This window comes from Fringilla coelebs (genome assembly GCF_963513975.1).
Source record: "Fringilla coelebs genome assembly, chromosome: 5".
NCBI classification, from domain to species: Eukaryota; Metazoa; Chordata; class Aves; order Passeriformes; family Fringillidae; genus Fringilla; species Fringilla coelebs.
The window spans coordinates 49,940,698-49,957,576 of record NC_140033.1 but is presented as its reverse complement, the minus strand read 5'-3'; the positions used below and the strand labels follow the sequence as shown (position 1 = coordinate 49,957,576).

Genomic DNA, 16,879 nt, shown 5'->3' with positions numbered 1-16,879 from the left:
AGCACGGGAGGCGGAGCGGAGCCGCGGATCCCATCGCCACGGCAACGCGGCGGCCGCAAACCGCTCCCGGGACACGCGGCGGATCCCACCGGCGGCGGATACGAGCGCCGGGAGCGGGCGCGGCCCGACGGAGAGGTGCGGCCCCCCCCGGAATTAAGGCGAAGCTCGATGGAACAGCCCGGCCCAACCGCCCTCGCACCGCGGGGCTGACCCTACCACTGCGGCGCGGGGGGATGGGGTCCCAGGGGCATTCTTCATCGGCTCCGCTGTTGCCGAGCCCGCTGCTTGCAGTGAGATTCAGGGAAGGAAAACAGAACAAAGGAGCATCCCGGTGGTGGACCGTGCGGGGAACAGCGCTTCGCGGAGCTCCCCTTCCAGCTCCTCGCCGTGCCCGTAGGGTGGTACGGCCCGTGCCCCCCCCGAAGTGCTGGGCCGCGCGGCGCTGGGGGTACCGGGGGCGGGGAGGGCCGGGCGGGGCGGGCGGGGGGCGGGGTGGGTGACACTTCGCACCGGCTCCTCCGTCCCCCGCCCGGCTCGGTCACGTGGCGGTGGAGGTGCGAGGGACGTGGCCGTGGAGGGCCGCTGCTGCCCGGTGGCAGCGGCGGGGTGGCGGCCTGGAGCCGCCCAAATCGCTGTCTCGGCCGAGAGCTGGGGGGCTCTGCCTGGGGAGAAGCTCATTGGAGAGAATGAGGGGCTCTGCCTGGGGAGGACATGCCTGGGGAAAACATCGCTGCTCTTGGCTCACAGCCTCAGACCCGTTGTGTCTCTCCTGCTCCTTCAGGAGCCCGCCAAAGGCCTGGCCAGCAGCGTGCAATGCCTCTCTTTGGGAACTCCTTCAGCCCGAAGAAGACCCCCCCCAGGAAATGGGCCTCGCTGTCCAACCTGCACCTGGTGAGTCCCAGCGCCTGTGCTTTGCTGCAGGAGCCATGTCTCGGTGGCATGGGTGGGTGGCTCCTGCTGTGAGTGCCATAACCCTTACAAGGGCTCCCAGCTGCATCTGGGGCAGGAAAAAGTTCTTCACCCGGAGGGTGGTTGGGCTCTGGAATATACTCCCCAGGGCACAGCACCAAGCCTGACAGTTCAGGAAGTGTTTGAACAGCACACGGTGCAGCTCTTGGAGACGGTTCTGTGCAGGGCCAGGAGTTGGACTCAATGATCCTTGTGGGTTCTTTCTACCTCAGTGTATTCTATTATTCCAACTGTGCTGGTTTCTTCCTGCAGTGCAGCACCATTCCTGATCATACTGACTGACATGAAGCTAGAAATGGAATAGCTCAGGGAAGAACCATCATCACCCCACCTGCAGTCCAGAACTGTGTCACTGAAAACTTCTCACCTGTGGTCTCCAAGTGCAGGGAGATGAGTGTGTAGGTGGGAGAAGGTGCAGGGACGGCAGTGAGAGCAGGGATGGCAGTGAGAGGAACCAGTCCTCTACTGCAGCAGTACATGACCAAAGTAGTACACGCCCAAAGGTTCCAGGCTCTGGAGCCATTTGGACCAGCATCTTCCACTGGAATGCCAGTCACTAAGAAATGGGAGATCAGGGGGTGGCTCTGGAATTCTGTGAAACTCTGAGTGTGATCTTCTCCCTGCAGCTGGATAGATCCACCCGTGAGGTTGAGCTGGGCCTGGAATACGGCACCCCCACAATGAACCTTGCTGGCCAGAGCCTGAAGTTTGAAAATGGCCACTGGGTTTCAGGTAGAGTACAGCTCAGCTTGCTCTGGTCTGAAGTAGCCACGGTTGGCTGACCATCTGTATTTTGACCTCCTTCTTTCCTCCAAGAATCAGGAGGCTTCCTGGGGGATCGCAGGGAGCTGCAGCGCTTGCGCAAACGAAACCAGCAGCTCGAGGAAGAAAACAACCTACTTCGGCTGAAAGTGGATATTCTGCTGGACATGGTGAGCCTTTGCCCAACTCCTGCCTGCCCATAGCAGTGGGGATGCCCGGGCAGAGGGTGCTGAGTCCCCTGAAGAAGGCTGTTCTCAGTGCACCCCACTTTCTGCTTTACCCTGTCGTGCAACACGGGTGTAATGGCAAAGTGACTGTGGGAGTAAAGCCTGATCCCCTCTGTGAAAAGAGGGGAAGGTTCCCCCCACATCAGAGCTTGTTGTGAACACTGTGACTGAGGAGACAGAAGCCCCTGCAAGTGCCATGTCTCCTGTTTCCCTTTCTGCACAGAATATGGCATTTTTCTTGCCACTCTGTCCTCTGCCCTAACTATGAAACTGAGTTACAGCCGCAGAAGGCTGGTCACAGAAGATTAAAGCTTCCATCTGCTGTCATGAGGGGTGAGAGACGTTTATCCTGTGTGTAAAACTGTGGATGAAAGAGTTTCCAGTAAATAAACCAAAATTCAACCTTAGCCAGAGATCACAGCTTTCATGCTTAAAATCTGGAGAGACATTCAGTGAAACAGAACACACATCTATTTGCAGTTAATTAGTGATTTAGCCTTTATGTCACTCTAAACAAATATTTTATTTCTTTACTCTTCACGTGTTTTAAAACTGGAAAATGGCTTTTGTGGCTGGAACACTCAGCAGAAGCACTAGATGCTCTCCAGGTTTTCCAGGTGATCTCAGTGAAAAACGTGACATGGCAGCTTCCCCCTTGCTCAACAGGAACAAATTGCCTCCCGCAGGACCTGGCTTGTGGCTGTAAATCTCGGTTGTGCTGTGAAGTTGGAAAAGCCTCACGAGCTTTTAACTCTCCTGTTGTTGTTTGCTGTGCGTTCCAGCTCTCTGAGACCACTGCCGAGTCCCACCTCATGGAGAAGGAGCTGGAGGAGCTGAAGCAGCACAGCCGGAGGAAGAAGTGAACAAGAGATGGTTCTGGGTCTTGGCCCACGGGATGCTGGGGCTGGCTGGGGCCTCCCAGCCATGTTGGTACTGTGTGGAGGTACTTTGTTTCACGGGACCACGAGTGCCGAGATGCCTCTAGCGTTGTGTGGTGCCGTGGGTACTGCTAATGGCTGGTTTGGCACCACAGCGCTGTTAATTAACACGATTTTCCTCAGAGCACTTTATTACCTTGCTACGTTTCCTCAGCGCAGCCCAGCGCAGGTACCCTCTTCTCTAAGGCAGCCGGGCAGCAGGCGGTGGGGCAGATCCCTCTCCGTGAGGGCCCCTCCTCGCCTTCTCTGCTTACCAAAGCGGGGAGACCTCTGCCTCTCCCCCCGGGGAGCCCGCGGGTGCTTGTACAAGGCTCACCGTCTGCCTTGGGCGAGCAGGATGCTGGAGTTGCTCGTTCTCGAGAGTTTTGCATACTTTATATAAAACCTTGCAATTAAAACCCGTTTCTGAGGGTGTTTGTAACGCGTCGCGCTGTGCTGCGGGGGCCGGGGCGGGGGGGCGGCCGGTGCTCCTCCGGGCCGCTAGGGGCCGCTGCCGCGCCCGGGCTGGGTGGCGCTCTGGCCGCCGCGCTTCCGGCGACGCTCTGGCCGCCGCTCCTTCCGTCCTGTCTGGTGGCGATGGCGGCCGCGGCGTCCCTGTCCCCGGAGGAGCTGCTGCCCAAGGGCGGCGCGGGCAAGGCCGAGGAGCTGGAGGACGAGCTCGACGAGGAGGAGGAGGACGACGAGGAGGTATCGGGGCAGGCGGCGGGAAAGGCCTTGCGGGCGCGGTGACCCCGCGGGGCGCGCAGGGCCGTGCGGCGGGGCCTGACATGGTTGGTGCCGCCCGCAGCTGGATGAGACGCTGGCGGAGCGGCTGTGGGGACTCACGGAGATGTTCCCCGAGTGCGTCCGGTCGGCGGCCGGGGCTACGTTCGACCTGTCGCTGACGGTAGCGCAGAAGATGTACAGGTGAGGGGGCGGCGGGCCGGGCCGAAGCCCCTCGGAGCGGGCCCGGCGGGCAGAGCGGGGGCGCGGGGCGGCTCCGCCGGCTTTCGCGGTGGCTTTGGCCGCTGGTAACGCAGTGCGGGGCCTGCGGGGAGCGGCAGAATCACGGGTTTTGTTTATGGGCGGCTTGGGAAGGGCGGGGATAAGGGGACACCCCGGAGCTCGGGGTTGAATTTGGAGGCAGGCTTATGGTTGAGGCACGGAAGGGAAACGCGGGATTGTGCCAATAAGAACTGATTCCTAGGGTTCTTTATCCTTGATAGATTTTCTAGGGCAGCTCTGTGGATTGGGACCACCTCATTCATGATTCTGGTTCTTCCTGTCGTCTTTGAAACCGAAAAACTGCAGATGGAGCAACAGCAGCAGCTGCAGCAGCGACAGGTGAGGCAGGAGGGCCCAGCCGTCTGTCCCGGCCCTGCAGAGTTGGCCGGGAGTGCCTGCACCTCCTGCAGTGAGCAGTGTTGGGGAGCCGGGGCAGAAGGGTGCACGCTGTTGTACACTCTGGCCTCACTCATCCCACCATATTCTCCGGCTGGATGTTCTAATTGGACAATCCTGCTGATTCCCAGTGGTGGCAATGCCTGGCAAGTACAACCTGGCTTTTACCAGCAAAAATATGTTGTGAGGGCCTGAAATAGGGGCTGTGGTCAGGCACTGTCCTTGGCTGCTGCAGCAGGCACGGGACTGGTGCTGCAAAGGGCCACCAATACCTGTGGGAGGGGGGACAGCATGGCAAGACATCTTGTGTCCTTGAAACACCTCAATGAATGGTTTTCTTTCCAGATCCTCCTCGGACCCAACACAGGGCTCTCAGGGGGAATGCCAGGGGCCCTGCCTCCGCTGTCTGGAAAAATCTAATTTGCGGAAGCTGAGTTGGATTCATATCAAGTGGGAAGACCTTGCGATTATGATATATTGAACTGTTGATTTGTTGGGCCAGGGCATTTTTTCTTTTTATCTTTGGTTCTCCTTTGGGACATTGACCTGTTCATAACGAGGGAGGGAAGCCCCCCTATGGACCTGATGATGGCTCCTGTCTGCATCCCCCTCTCCTTTAGAAATCATGAGTATTTCCTTTTATTCAATCACTATGCCATAACCAGTTATAGACTTGGACCAGGGGAGCTCCTCTGCCAGCTTCTTGCCCCCACAAAACACCCTGGGGCACAGGTCAGGCTTTGAAAAGCAGCAGGCAAACACAACAAATGCTTTCCTGCCTGATTTGGAGCTGAAGGACAGTGGTGGCAGGAAGTGTGACTTTCCCAGCAGAGGAAGGAGGGGTGCCGGTGGCAATCAATACCCCATGGAAAATACTCTTTGGGAAGATGCATCTGCAGAAACACTTTCACTGCAGCTGTGTGTGTGTGAGAACCGAGGGAGCAGCAGGCCAGGTTTGAGACGATCACATCCACGCAGATTCTCTGCCTCATAAAGTAGAACAGACATCAGCTGCGTATTTTTTTGTATGGAATATTAAATAAATCCAACCTGAGCAGTGTGGTTTTAATAGATGTCCTTGAGGGAGGCTCAGTTCTTTCAGAGCTGCTGGGGGATTTCTGGGTAGGGATCTTTCCATTTCATGCACGGCCTGGCAGTGTGGAAGGGACCAATGTGGCCTTGTCACCTTCAGAGGGGAGGGGAAGCCATGTTTGGCTTGAGGGAATTCTGGGAGGTGATCCTACCTCAGCACCAGTGTCCACCCGTTCAAGGTTCTTAATGCACAGAAACTTGGTGGTTTTATAACCAAAGAAAAAAAATTTATTTATCCTTTACATACTTTGTTACAGAACAATTCAATTGAACATACAGAAGTGATAGGACATTTATATGGAAACTTTTTTTTTTCCATTTTTAATATTTGGTTAAACAAAATACATCTCTGTAAACAAACCCAAGACAAGGCTCTAACAAAACCAAACAAGCAAGAAAACAAAGAGGGGCTTCTCTGCTCCCGAGCAGTGGGACTGGACCAGCTCACCCACCCCCGGGCACAGCAGCCTCACCTCCCACAGGGATGTGATCATACACTTTCCCTTTACCTGAGCAGCTGGATCACACTCTTTCTCCCCTGGGAAAGCAGCCCCAAAGTATTTTAAAACATCTTTGCATATTTTGCACTGATCCATTGGCTTGCAGTTTCCATGCAAATGGTGTTTTTCTCCAAAGTGCAACTTCAATCAGCATAGAAAATGTTGCTGTTGAGATTTATATTTTCCCCTCTTGAAGAAATGGCTTCAAGTCAGGAGCAGAATGCCTGCAGGCTGAACATCCTGCCTGGAAAGTGTTTAAAAACTCTGCCAGCTGGTATTGGTCATTGGAATGTGTTACGAAATAGGACTTTTTAAAACTAAGAGCCATTTGCCCTTGACTGCGGGAGGCTGTGCTCAAAGGACTGCAAAAGTGTTTGCCAGATGTCCAGGGGTCAGCAAACACCATCGTCCTGTCGTCATGTGGCCTCTGTTCTCTGTTGGGACGGTGCCACTCTGGTGGTCTCTGAGGTTCGAGCACCTGCTCATGCATTTGCAGAGCTCTGAAGAGAAAAATAACTGAGAAAAGGTCATTACAATCCCTCCTTTCACCAGCTCAAACATCAGCAATGAGAGTTTCCTGCATGATGGAACAGGATCCTTCAAGCTCCATCAGGTCCCAGAGGTTGCTGTTCAACCAAGACATGTAAAGATGGAAGCAATCAGCAGCTCAGCCAGGAAGTGCTAAACACAATGAAGTGAGTTCCAGATTTATCATTTCCTTCTCCTGCCACAGAAGGCATGGCTGAGCTACAGCTCTCCTGGGTCACTGGGAAACAGCTGGTAGAGATTCTTCTTAGTGTCCATGTCTAGTTTCTCTTCCTCATGGAAGGCAGATAAAAGCAAATCACCCATTAATGGAATGTTTATTGGCCAATGCTAAAGGAGAGGCTGGTTCAACTACCAAGCCAGAGTGTCTCCAATGCCTGGAAGTTCTGGTGGACCCTCTGCAGCTCCCACACCAGCAGATGGTAGCAATAAAAGAGCAAAACTGCTATAAAGGCTTCCCTCCTCAGCCCATTTTTATTTTATAACTTGACCTCTTTCATTTCACATTATATCTGTGACTGTGGGCTGGATTTCTGGAGAGAGGAAAATAAAAGGGAATTAATTTCTTTGAAAACCTCTTCAGCTTTATTCCTCTCTCCAAGGAGCCCCTAAACTACTGGGTGACCATGCAGAAAGCCAAAAAAACTGTTAAAAAATAGTAAAAAAAACCGCACCATAGCACGAAGGAACCCAAGCAGATTGTGGCCTCTCTCCAGTACAGAAACTTGATACTCCTCAGTCATCCTGTGCTTGCTGTTTCCATGTCACCTTAGCCAGACACACACTGCCAAACAACAACTCACCACATACATAAATCCTTGGAGACCCTAGGGAAGAATCCTCTAGCTACCCGAAGAATTTCTTGGAAGATGACTGGTTTTATTATTGTTTCCTAATTCCTAGCACAAACCAGCCCTAAAAAGCAGAGGGTCGTGCTGAGCACCGTACCATTCCTTGTGTTCTGAGTGTCCTGAGAGACCCTTAGGAATTGCAAATGTCTTCACAACAATTTGTTTTGGAGGGAGAGAACTGTAGAGGTGGCAGCGTGCTCAGTCCCTGCTCCTTCCTGACAAGCCCTGGAGGGAGCACCATCCCACCACACACAGCCTCGAACCACAAGGGGAAATGGAGGCCTAGTGTTCCCAGGCACTCTTTCTCCCCAGCCCAGTTTTTCAAGAGTGCGATGCCTTCCAGCTGGCCAAAGGGTACTGCAGCTCATCCACCTTGCAATTAAAGTGATTGGCTTCCAGTTTCTCTGCTCTGCCCTCAGTTCTTCCCCACCCACCACCCCCAATGTCCTTTGCCATTGCCCTATTGCACCAAGGAAGGAAGAGAAGAGCCTAACAAAGGAAATTCCAGACGAAGAGAGTTGGGGCACCCATTATCCAGGTTTTAGGACATCAGGAGTTTGGTAAAGGGGAAGAACTGTAGTGGGAGGACAGAGCTGGCCCAGGTCACACGTCAGCTCTCCAGGTCTGATGTGCTTCCACCTCCTCTGGCACCACCAACAGGAGTTCGCAGTTCTTTCCTCTCAGCTGGTGTTTCAAAAATTTCCTATCATACAGAGAAATAGAAACAAGTGCTACTGAATGTAGAACTTTGTCATCTATAAAAACAATTAAATATTATCTTAACCTCAGCAGAGATGAGTCTATATAGATGCCAATTTCTTACTTTCCAAGGTAAGAAAAACAGAATTAAAACCAAATTTAGTTTCTTCATATTTCCAAGATAAAGAATCCCACCTTAACTTTAAATAATTCCAACAAATCTGGGGGGGAAAAAAAATCTTTTTATTCTAAAAAAAGAACACCCCATCATACAGACATCCTTAGCAGCAATGTACCACTTGGTCATTTGACATGTTTTTTTAGCCCTTTCTGCACATAAGCTTTTTCTAATACCAAACTTGGATTACTTCAAATAAATATGAAAAATCAACATTTCCTCCAATATCTCTTGGTCCAGATTTCCAGAACTCCCAGTAAAGAAAGCCCTAATTTATTGCTGAAGAACGATACACCTAGGATAAAATCCACCAGAACCTCTGCACAGTAGTTTCACAAGAATTACTTTACCCCAGAAATTTACCAAAACTTCAGTGGCACGGCTGGCTCTGCAAACACTGCACATGTGCAATCCCTATCTCAGAACAAGACTAGTCAAGGGAGCAAAGCTGCTAGTAGGATTTATGGCAGGATGGAATAGAAGCTAAACAGCAATCAAGAGCAGGTGAAACTTTACAAAGTATTTACAATGACCTTCTTGTGTTAAGTTTGAAGAGGGAAGGGGAGCCAAGCCAGAAGGGCAGCATATGCTTACATAGGAAAAGTGATTCCTAACAAACAACTCTTACTGCTCTCAGGGATAAGGCTGCACTTTTAGTCTAGAAAGCCTTTTGTTGGAGACAGACAGATTGTTACTAAAGAGGCAAAGAATGCTGATACTGTTATGTTCGAGGAGGGAGCAGGGCACAGCACATCTGTTGCAGGTGTCACCCATTATTACCAGAGATGGCCTCTTTGCCACAGACAGAGCCAGACACGTGAGAGGCCAAGTCAAGCTCTCCTGAGCTGATAGAGACACTACGGCCAAAAGCATTTCCCTAGCTTTGCACAAATGGGGCATAAATCCAAGCGGAGGCAGAAGAACCTTACTACTCTCAAATTTTTACAATTCAAAGTCAGCCATACATGTTTCAAACACCAACTGTTTAAGGACAGACTTCTTACCTCCAACAGGGACGGATTACAGGAAATCCTACCTGAGCTCACTTTCACCTCCAATCCACTCGGGCACCTTGAGCTTGGAGTCGAGGTTGTAGTAGGTGCCTCCCACCTCCCGGACACAGATCCAGTGCTGTCGCTTGAGGGGGAGCTTCAAGGGGCCCCAGCAAAGGCTGGAGGGCAGATTCATGATGAAGCCCATCACGTTAGACAGGGCAATAGCGTTAACATCCCTGAAAGAGTGTAGAACATCAACCAGATTATGTTCTGGTGCTTTCACTTCAATCTTTTTCTCAGTTTTACAAAGAGTAGCCACCTCCAGAATGACACAACTTCTCGGTACCTGCGCTTATCCCACCAAACCGCCTCGTAGCCTTTGGTCTGAAGTGCTGCCATAATCACGTTCACATCATAGTTCCCATTCCCCAGCATGCTCTTCTTGTGGGGGGTCACCATGGTGTTGGGAGACAGCCTGCAAACAGAAGAGGAGACTGCTCTAGCAGATGTTTGCTGAACCTGTATTCCACAACCTGCTATATAACTTGAAGTCCATTTCCAGGGGTTTTGTGTTTAAACACAAACTATTCCATGGCTGAGGGAACTAAGTAATGCATTAAGAATAACCTGGATGTACAAAGCCTCCAAAAATCCTACCTCTAACGGAAAAGAAATCACAAAGCTCTTTCTCCCTGACCCCTTGAACTGGTACTTCTGAAGGATGCTTCAATTATGATTTTTCCTCAATTTACAGTCAGAGTAAATGCAAGTTTGCTGTTTAGGATAGCGGCTATTACAATTTCAAGAGTCTAACAGTCAACAGCAGTCTTGAAAACTGGGTGAGCAAAAGAGGCACGGGAGGTTGGCTGCAGGAAAGGTTGTTGTTCTTCCTCCTTCACTGGTAAGTGAAAGAAATTTTCAGACACAAAACTGTGAAGATACTTGGGGTTGGGAGCTTTCCAAAGCTGTTGTGGTTGCTAGATGATAAAAAAATATCTGTTGCTGTAGGCAACTAAACAGATAATCCTGATACAAACAAATCTCTTCAGCTTCAACCTCTAAGTTTGCTTAGACATCACTTGATGCATATCCACAGCATCTAAAAATGCAGAACCACAGTCTAACACGTTCATACAATTGCAGAATATCCTGAGTTGGAAGGGATCCACATGGAGCCCACTCCTGGTCCCAGACAGGACAGCCCCAAGGGTCACACCATGTGTATGACAGCATTGTCCTAACTCCTCTTCAACTCTGTCAGGCTTGGTGCTGTGACCACTTCCCTGGGGAGTTTGTTCCAGTGCACAATTACCCTCTGGGTGAAGAACCTTTTCCTAATATCCAAACTAAACCTCCACTGACAGTACCTCATGCCATTCCTTTAGGTCCTGTTACTGGTCACCAGAGGGGAGAGATCAATGTGTGCCCCTCCACCTTCTCTTGTGAGGAAGCTGTGGGCTGCTATGAGGTTACATGCCAAAAATATATAACAGCCTTTGCACAAGTTCAGATAATGGATGTGAGACACAACATGGAGATGTGTAGCAAAAAAAGCCTGTTAGCCACTTTTATGGTTCTACGTTTCCCCCCTCTGCCTAAGAAATTTTGTAAGGAGGGAAAACAACAGGATGTACTATTATGAAGATGACAGCAGGAAAAGCAAGCATGGGGGAAACTGGGAGCAGAGAACAATAACATCACATAATGCCACTCCAAAGAAAGTCAAGCCTTAGATGAGTTGTGTTCTGATGAATTGATCTTTCCATTGATAAGGACTCCATTAATTCTGCTAGTGAAAGTTCAGATTTCATATCATCCAGACATCTGTATTTCACCTGCCTCCTCCTCCTCCTGTCAACTCCATCCCCAAAACTCCTAATGTTTCTGCAAGTTTTTTGCTCAGCCTGTACCACAGTGAATATTCTGCAGGCATATTTCATCACTGGAAATCCCTCAGCCCTCCTGCATTCCCAGCCTTCTTACCCAACAAATTATATTTCTTTAAAAAGGTGTCCATGCAGCAGAGGTGGAAGATGTGGAAAATCTTTTTAACTTTAGCACAATAGTGTTTGATCCCCATTATCTGTGATGAATGCTTAGTTTTGTACCATACAGTACCTTGTACTAATGTCAGAGATTAATGTGGCTTTGTGTTAACTGCCTACATCTGTGACTAATAGTCTTGTATCAGCTCGCGCTTCCTTATTTACCTATATCAGCCACTGGGATGTATTAGCAGATGTCTTAGTTTTGAGAACAAAGATAGAGAGCCAGGGCAAAGAATGATAAGAGAAGTGCATCATGACATGACAACATACTTGAGATATCTCAAGGTGAAAAGATTCATTAGAGGATCCAGAACCATAAATGGAAAATTTAGGGAATGGGATGTTCCCAAATGACCACCAAAGACCCTCAAAATACCCCTACTGATATCCAAATAAATCCATAGAAACAATTAACATATATGCATGTATTCAGGAAATATAATGCACTTGTAATAGAAATGCAGTGAATATATACTGGTTTCATGCATATAAGCTGGTCTGACTATATGACTAGTCAGACTGCTGGGTGCACACGTTAGGTGGAGCAATCCCCATGCACCCAGCACGCTGAATAAAGTAATCTCAGCTTTCCTCCTTAACCAGCTGGGGAGAGTTTATTTCCCAGTTTTCAGCGACACCCTGACAGCAAAGGCATTTGACAAAAAAGCAGTGGACTGAGTAGGGAATTTCAGAGCAATCAAGGCTGGAGAGGCTACAGACAGGTAGTCTTTGTCTTCAGCTCTTGAGTTTTTCTGCAGTGGAGCAGTCTGCAGCAGAAAAGTCTGGGAAGCATGTTCACTACAGAAGGACGAGAAGTCCACAATAACATGGTAAGAGGAAAAGCTGTTAATACCCACCATGGGGGTGTATTTTACTAATCACAGAGATAAAACCTGCAGCTTGTCACAGCTCTTCCAGCATGTCCATAAAGCAAGATCACTTGGCTATGCCTAATTCCTCAAGATGATTGCTTCAATCTACCAACTCTCCTAAGCGCCAGCGAGCAAAGAAAACCTTACATTGGGCTGCAGAAGCACCCTCTCATGGTACCATTTTCCAGACAAGTTTATTCAAGAGCTGAAATAACACATTCATCTTTGTTCCTTCACATAACTTCCAGAGTCCCAGAAATGCGATGAGGTAACCAGCATGGGCAACAAAAAACTGGCATGTGTGAGCAAACTTGCCCCAAGAACCACCTCAACATCTTGATCCACACATACCTAAGCAGGGTCCACAATCATCAGCTGAAGGATTCTGACCAGGCAAGGAATTAAAATTGTTGTTTTGGTATATTTTATCTAGCCACTGAGCTGAGGAAGACTGACAAAGCTGGACAGAAATCCAGGTAAGTAATCCTCCCGATCTTTCAAACAGAAACTTTCATCTAAGACAACATGTTGTCTTAACACAAGGGGCTCCAAGATTCCTGCATGCAGCTGTTTTTCCTAATCAGGTCCCACTATGCAGACTCCAGTGAAGCAAAGAGATTTGTTTGTATCTCCATGCAACACTTGGAACATGCAATCATACTTCCTGCAACAAAAGCCAGAGGAACATCAAAAAGGTATTTCTTGTTTTAGAGAAAAGAAGAGGGAAAGACTACACAATCAGAGGGGTGCCTAGACCAAGTTTCAGCATATGCTTGAGATGATAATCATCAGACTACCCTGGCCTTACACAATAGGATGCAGCAAGAGGGAAGCTAATGATTAAGCAATGTGGTTCAATCATTCTCCAAGGAATGTGGTAAAAGCTAGAGAGCTTATTTGTGATTTTTGTTACCTTATCAACACCAGGTTTAAAAATCAGACCTCAACATTTTTGCAGGTTATTAAAAATATTTATCTGTCCTTTACCAATACATAGAATGTAAGTAGACACAGGAAAAGACAAGTGACATAAGAAGGGCAACTAAATTCATGCTTCTCAAAGGCAAGTCAAAGAGCTACACACAAGCAGTCACCCAACAGAAATAGAAAGGCAGTGGCAATTCTTTTGTATAACTTATAGCTCATCCATTTCCGAGAGGAATATCCATGTGTATTTCCATACTACCATGGGGCTGAATCAATCTGTGTATCTTGATCTGAATATCAGGATGGAACAACTGCAGGTTGGAATAAAAGACAAACTCTCCCTTCTAGGGAAAGAGGTCCAACAAGATTAATATCCAGGCTTTTTCTGAGAGGTTTCATGCTGCACACTAATTCTGTCTCACCAAACGCAATGAAAGCCAACTAATTAGATCATCACACTCCTTCTACCACATGAACTGCCTTTGTTTGCCTCAGGCCAAGAGCATTCCAGCTGTGATTAAGATTCTGACAATTGCTGCTCTGGAACAAAACCACAGTGTGTTTACACTGGACAAAGAGTGCCTTGAGCCTGACATGGACAGCTCCACTCCACCAGCAGCAATTTTATCTGCAACATTACAATAAATAGCATTTCAATCTGATACTTGTTATTGTCCACCACATTCTTTGCCAAAGACAGGCATGAGTTTGATGAGTCAAGCACCAGTTTCATAAATTTGCCAGTTTTCAGGAGAGCTACAACAGGCCCACAACTCCCTGCTCATCAGCACAGGGTACCCACGACTGCCTCATCCCACAGCACGTGCTGCTATGATGTGGGATCTCCTGCTTGTCACAAACACAAGATGCTGGCAACTGCTGTTAGCAGGTATTCAGCCATAACTTACACAATGTTTATAACATCTGCATGTTGAGTACCACAGGAGAGCCCTTTTCCATCATTTCTTTTATCATCACTTAGATTCATCAGTGGTGGGTCACCAGAACTCATAAAGGCTCACACAGGAGAATTACCATACAGCATCAAAACACCATAAAATAAACACTGAGCAAAATATGAGCTATTGCACAGGCCACGTCAATAATTTATATTCATCCCTGTAAAACTCAAAACTACTTTATTAATTATCTGGAGCTCCTGGGAAACATTTAGCAATGCCACAGGAAACAGGCATCCAGCTACTGAAATTAAATCCAGTTTGAGAGTACAGAGAATCTTGCTGCATGGAAAAAAAAGCAATATTTGAAGAACTTCACTGAACCTCTTGAATAAGGAATCACTCATTTGGCAAAACTCCAAATTTCTAAAAATTTTACAAATGTTGCAGTACTAAGTCAGTAAGTCATTCCTGCTACCTTCATTCTCCTAAGGCAATCCCCAAATCCATTATTAACATCTAGGTAATTTATCTACACAAGTAAGGGACAAAAATGTGGAAGACAGGTAGAAGAGGCGTTGAGGTGAGTAGAGAGGAAGACAACACTCCAACCACAACAGCATCTACAATAAAACCCTTGGACCCAAAGCTGGCAGCCAGAACAGGTTAAGAAACAAGTAAAATGAGAAAGAATTTCTGCATGGAAGGACAAAAAAAAAACCCGCTGCAGTTAAAAAAGCAAGATACATTCAATTCAAAGCAGTGGCACAGTCTGAAAGACTCCTTTTCTTTCTACTTCCCCCCAGATAACACCCAAAAATTCCTCCAATCAGCTGAGGTCAAGGGGAAGCTAATGCCAATACAGAGAACATCCTACCTCTGGAAAATCTCCTGCAAGGTTTCCCTAGTGAAGGCGTTGCTGTCCTGGAAGACATTGTTGAGGGCATGGAGGGCACACAGCTCCCTACGTTGCTTCTCATGGTAAATGTGCTGTGGCGGTTGCTGGGATGGCTCTGGCGATTCCGATTTGGTCTTGTCACCTTTCCATGGCACACAACTCATTTTCTCGATGGGTGGATGGGGAGTAGGTGGTGAAAAATGAAGGAGGCTGGAGTTTCTGCCTCCACAGTCACAACAGCAGCCCACTGCCCCTTTCTTTTGTGGGCTAGAGCTGCTTCCAGCTTACGAATCCTCCTCTTGTTCTTCAGTTTATTCAGTAATTGCCTCTCACAGCTGGTTTTAAAAACCACATGAAGATCTGCAACCTCCCTCCTCCCATACCGCATAAAATGTAGTATTTCCCTCCCCTCCACAGAAAAAAAAAAATTAAAATGTCAAAATATATACTTCTCCTTAGTGTCAAGGTACCAGCTGGAATTTATCACATCGCTCCTTTTCTTCCATCTCCTTTGGTCTACAGTGCCACTAAAAAAAGTACCCAGACCAGGTAACAAGGAGAGGCCCACCCTCGAAGTGCCAAAGGGAAGGTGAAGCCAGCGCCTGGTACTGCCTATAGGAGCACAGGGTGGTTAAGCACTTATCAGCTGCATTCCTCCATTCCTTTGGGAACGACTGAATCCCGGCAGGAAGATGCCAACAGCTCGGGAAAGGAAACCACTTCTTGCTAGGCCACGAGATACCCAAGTCCAAGCTGCGGGGAAGGCGACTCCTCACAGGTCACCCTGCGCTCCGACAAAGGGAAGTCTCCGTTAGCAACCAGAGGCAGCACAAAGCCCCTGGGAGTGAGGGTAGGGCAGGCGGGACCAGCCCCACGGCCTGCCTCGCACCTTTCCACCCCGCCCCTCCCCACCCTACGCCTTCACAACCACCACCACCACCACCACCAAAACAACAGCAACAGCAACCCAGGCGGGAGCCGCTTCCCACGACCGAGGCCCAGCGACCCCCGCAACCCACCGCGCTGAAGAGAGGCCCCCGTCTAACCCCCACCCAGCCCTTCAGGGCTCGCCGCTGGGCCGAGACGCCCGCCCTTGCCCTCGGGAGGGTTGGAGGGGCCCCGCCGAGCCGGGCCAGGCCGGGCCAGGCCAGGCCAGGCCAGGCCAGGCTAGGCGGGTCGGGTCCCGCCGACGGCTCCTCACCGCCCGCTCGGCCCCTGGGGCCGCCCCGCGCCGGCGCACGCGCGCGCCGGGCCCCGCTCGCGCCACTCTCGCGCACGCACGCACACACGCGCGCCCCCCCCGCCCCCCGCACGCGCCGACGTCGGCCACGCCCCCTCTACGTCAGCGGCAAAACGAGCCGGGACATAAGCGAAAGCGCTCTCACCGCCCGCTGAATAAACAAACGTAACTCCCCCCCCGGCTTCGTTCTGTGCCACTGGTTGGCGCCTCTGGCGGTGGTGCCACAAGCGTGAGTGTGGCTGGCGGAGAAGCAGGACCCCCGCCGCTCTGCAGGGGTCACCTGCCCGTCCGCAGAGCCCCTCAGCCAGAGGGATTTCCTCCTTGGCGCTGGAGTCCTGTCTGGCGGTCCGCGCCGGCAGTCTGAACACTGTGGGCACGCATGGCCAGCAGGCGTACCGGTTTTCTGTAGGGAGCCCGAGGCGGCAGGGGCGGCGGGGTCCTCTGCGGACCCGGGAGCTGGCGACACGACGCGCCGGGACAGGAGGTCTCGCGGCTGCAGGGACACCAGGCGCACTCCCGCCCTGTTCCATTGGCTGACACAGTTATCAGTAAAAAATCCCCTCTTTCTCATTAGCTAGTCCGAGAGAATGCCCTCCCACCAGGGCGGGCTCTGTTTCGGCACTTAGTCCCACCCAGGCCTTTGGGATCCCTTATTCGATTGGCTGTCGAGGTTGTTTGTCAGGAAGCTCAGCTCTCCTATTGGGCAGCCGACCCCGGACACGTCGAGAGGGCTCTGCTGTGTGTGTGTATGTGTAGAAAACAAGCCGAGCTGGCAGTGCGTCTCCCATTGGCTTCGCGCGCTTCGAGGGGGCGCGGCCTCTCCTCATGAATAACCACTAGTCCACCCACTGTCGCCAT

At 50.1% G+C, this 16,879-nt stretch overlaps 3 protein-coding genes across 3 annotated transcripts; 2 read left to right on the top strand and 1 right to left on the bottom strand.

Moving 5' to 3' along the window:
- Positions 1 to 711: 711 nt before the first annotated feature.
- CBY1 (chibby 1, beta catenin antagonist) lies at positions 712 to 3,093 on the top strand (the record flags this gene model as incomplete). Its single annotated transcript, XM_084205951.1, has 4 exons — positions 712 to 891; positions 1,596 to 1,701; positions 1,786 to 1,901; positions 2,741 to 3,093. The coding sequence occupies 4 exons, from the start codon at positions 712 to 714 to the stop codon at positions 2,819 to 2,821; spliced, it is 483 nt and encodes a 160-aa protein (XP_084062077.1). The 3' UTR covers positions 2,822 to 3,093.
- A 360-nt stretch (positions 3,094 to 3,453) lies between these two features.
- On the top strand, positions 3,454 to 5,330 carry TOMM22 (translocase of outer mitochondrial membrane 22). Its single transcript, XM_084205410.1, has 4 exons — positions 3,454 to 3,583; positions 3,684 to 3,802; positions 4,102 to 4,219; positions 4,622 to 5,330. Exons 1-4 carry the CDS (start codon positions 3,473 to 3,475, stop codon positions 4,694 to 4,696), a joined length of 423 nt encoding a protein of 140 aa, XP_084061536.1. The 5' UTR covers positions 3,454 to 3,472; the 3' UTR covers positions 4,697 to 5,330.
- Positions 5,331 to 5,581: 251 nt separating this feature from the next.
- Positions 5,582 to 15,662, bottom strand: JOSD1 (Josephin domain containing 1). The gene is made up of 4 exons (XM_084205845.1): positions 14,761 to 15,662; positions 9,484 to 9,612; positions 9,179 to 9,373; positions 5,582 to 7,968 (listed from the first exon to the last, which is right to left on the bottom strand). The coding sequence occupies exons 1-4, from the start codon at positions 14,943 to 14,945 to the stop codon at positions 7,869 to 7,871; spliced, it is 609 nt and encodes a 202-aa protein (XP_084061971.1). The 5' UTR covers positions 14,946 to 15,662; the 3' UTR covers positions 5,582 to 7,868.
- Positions 15,663 to 16,879: the final 1,217 nt, after the last annotated feature.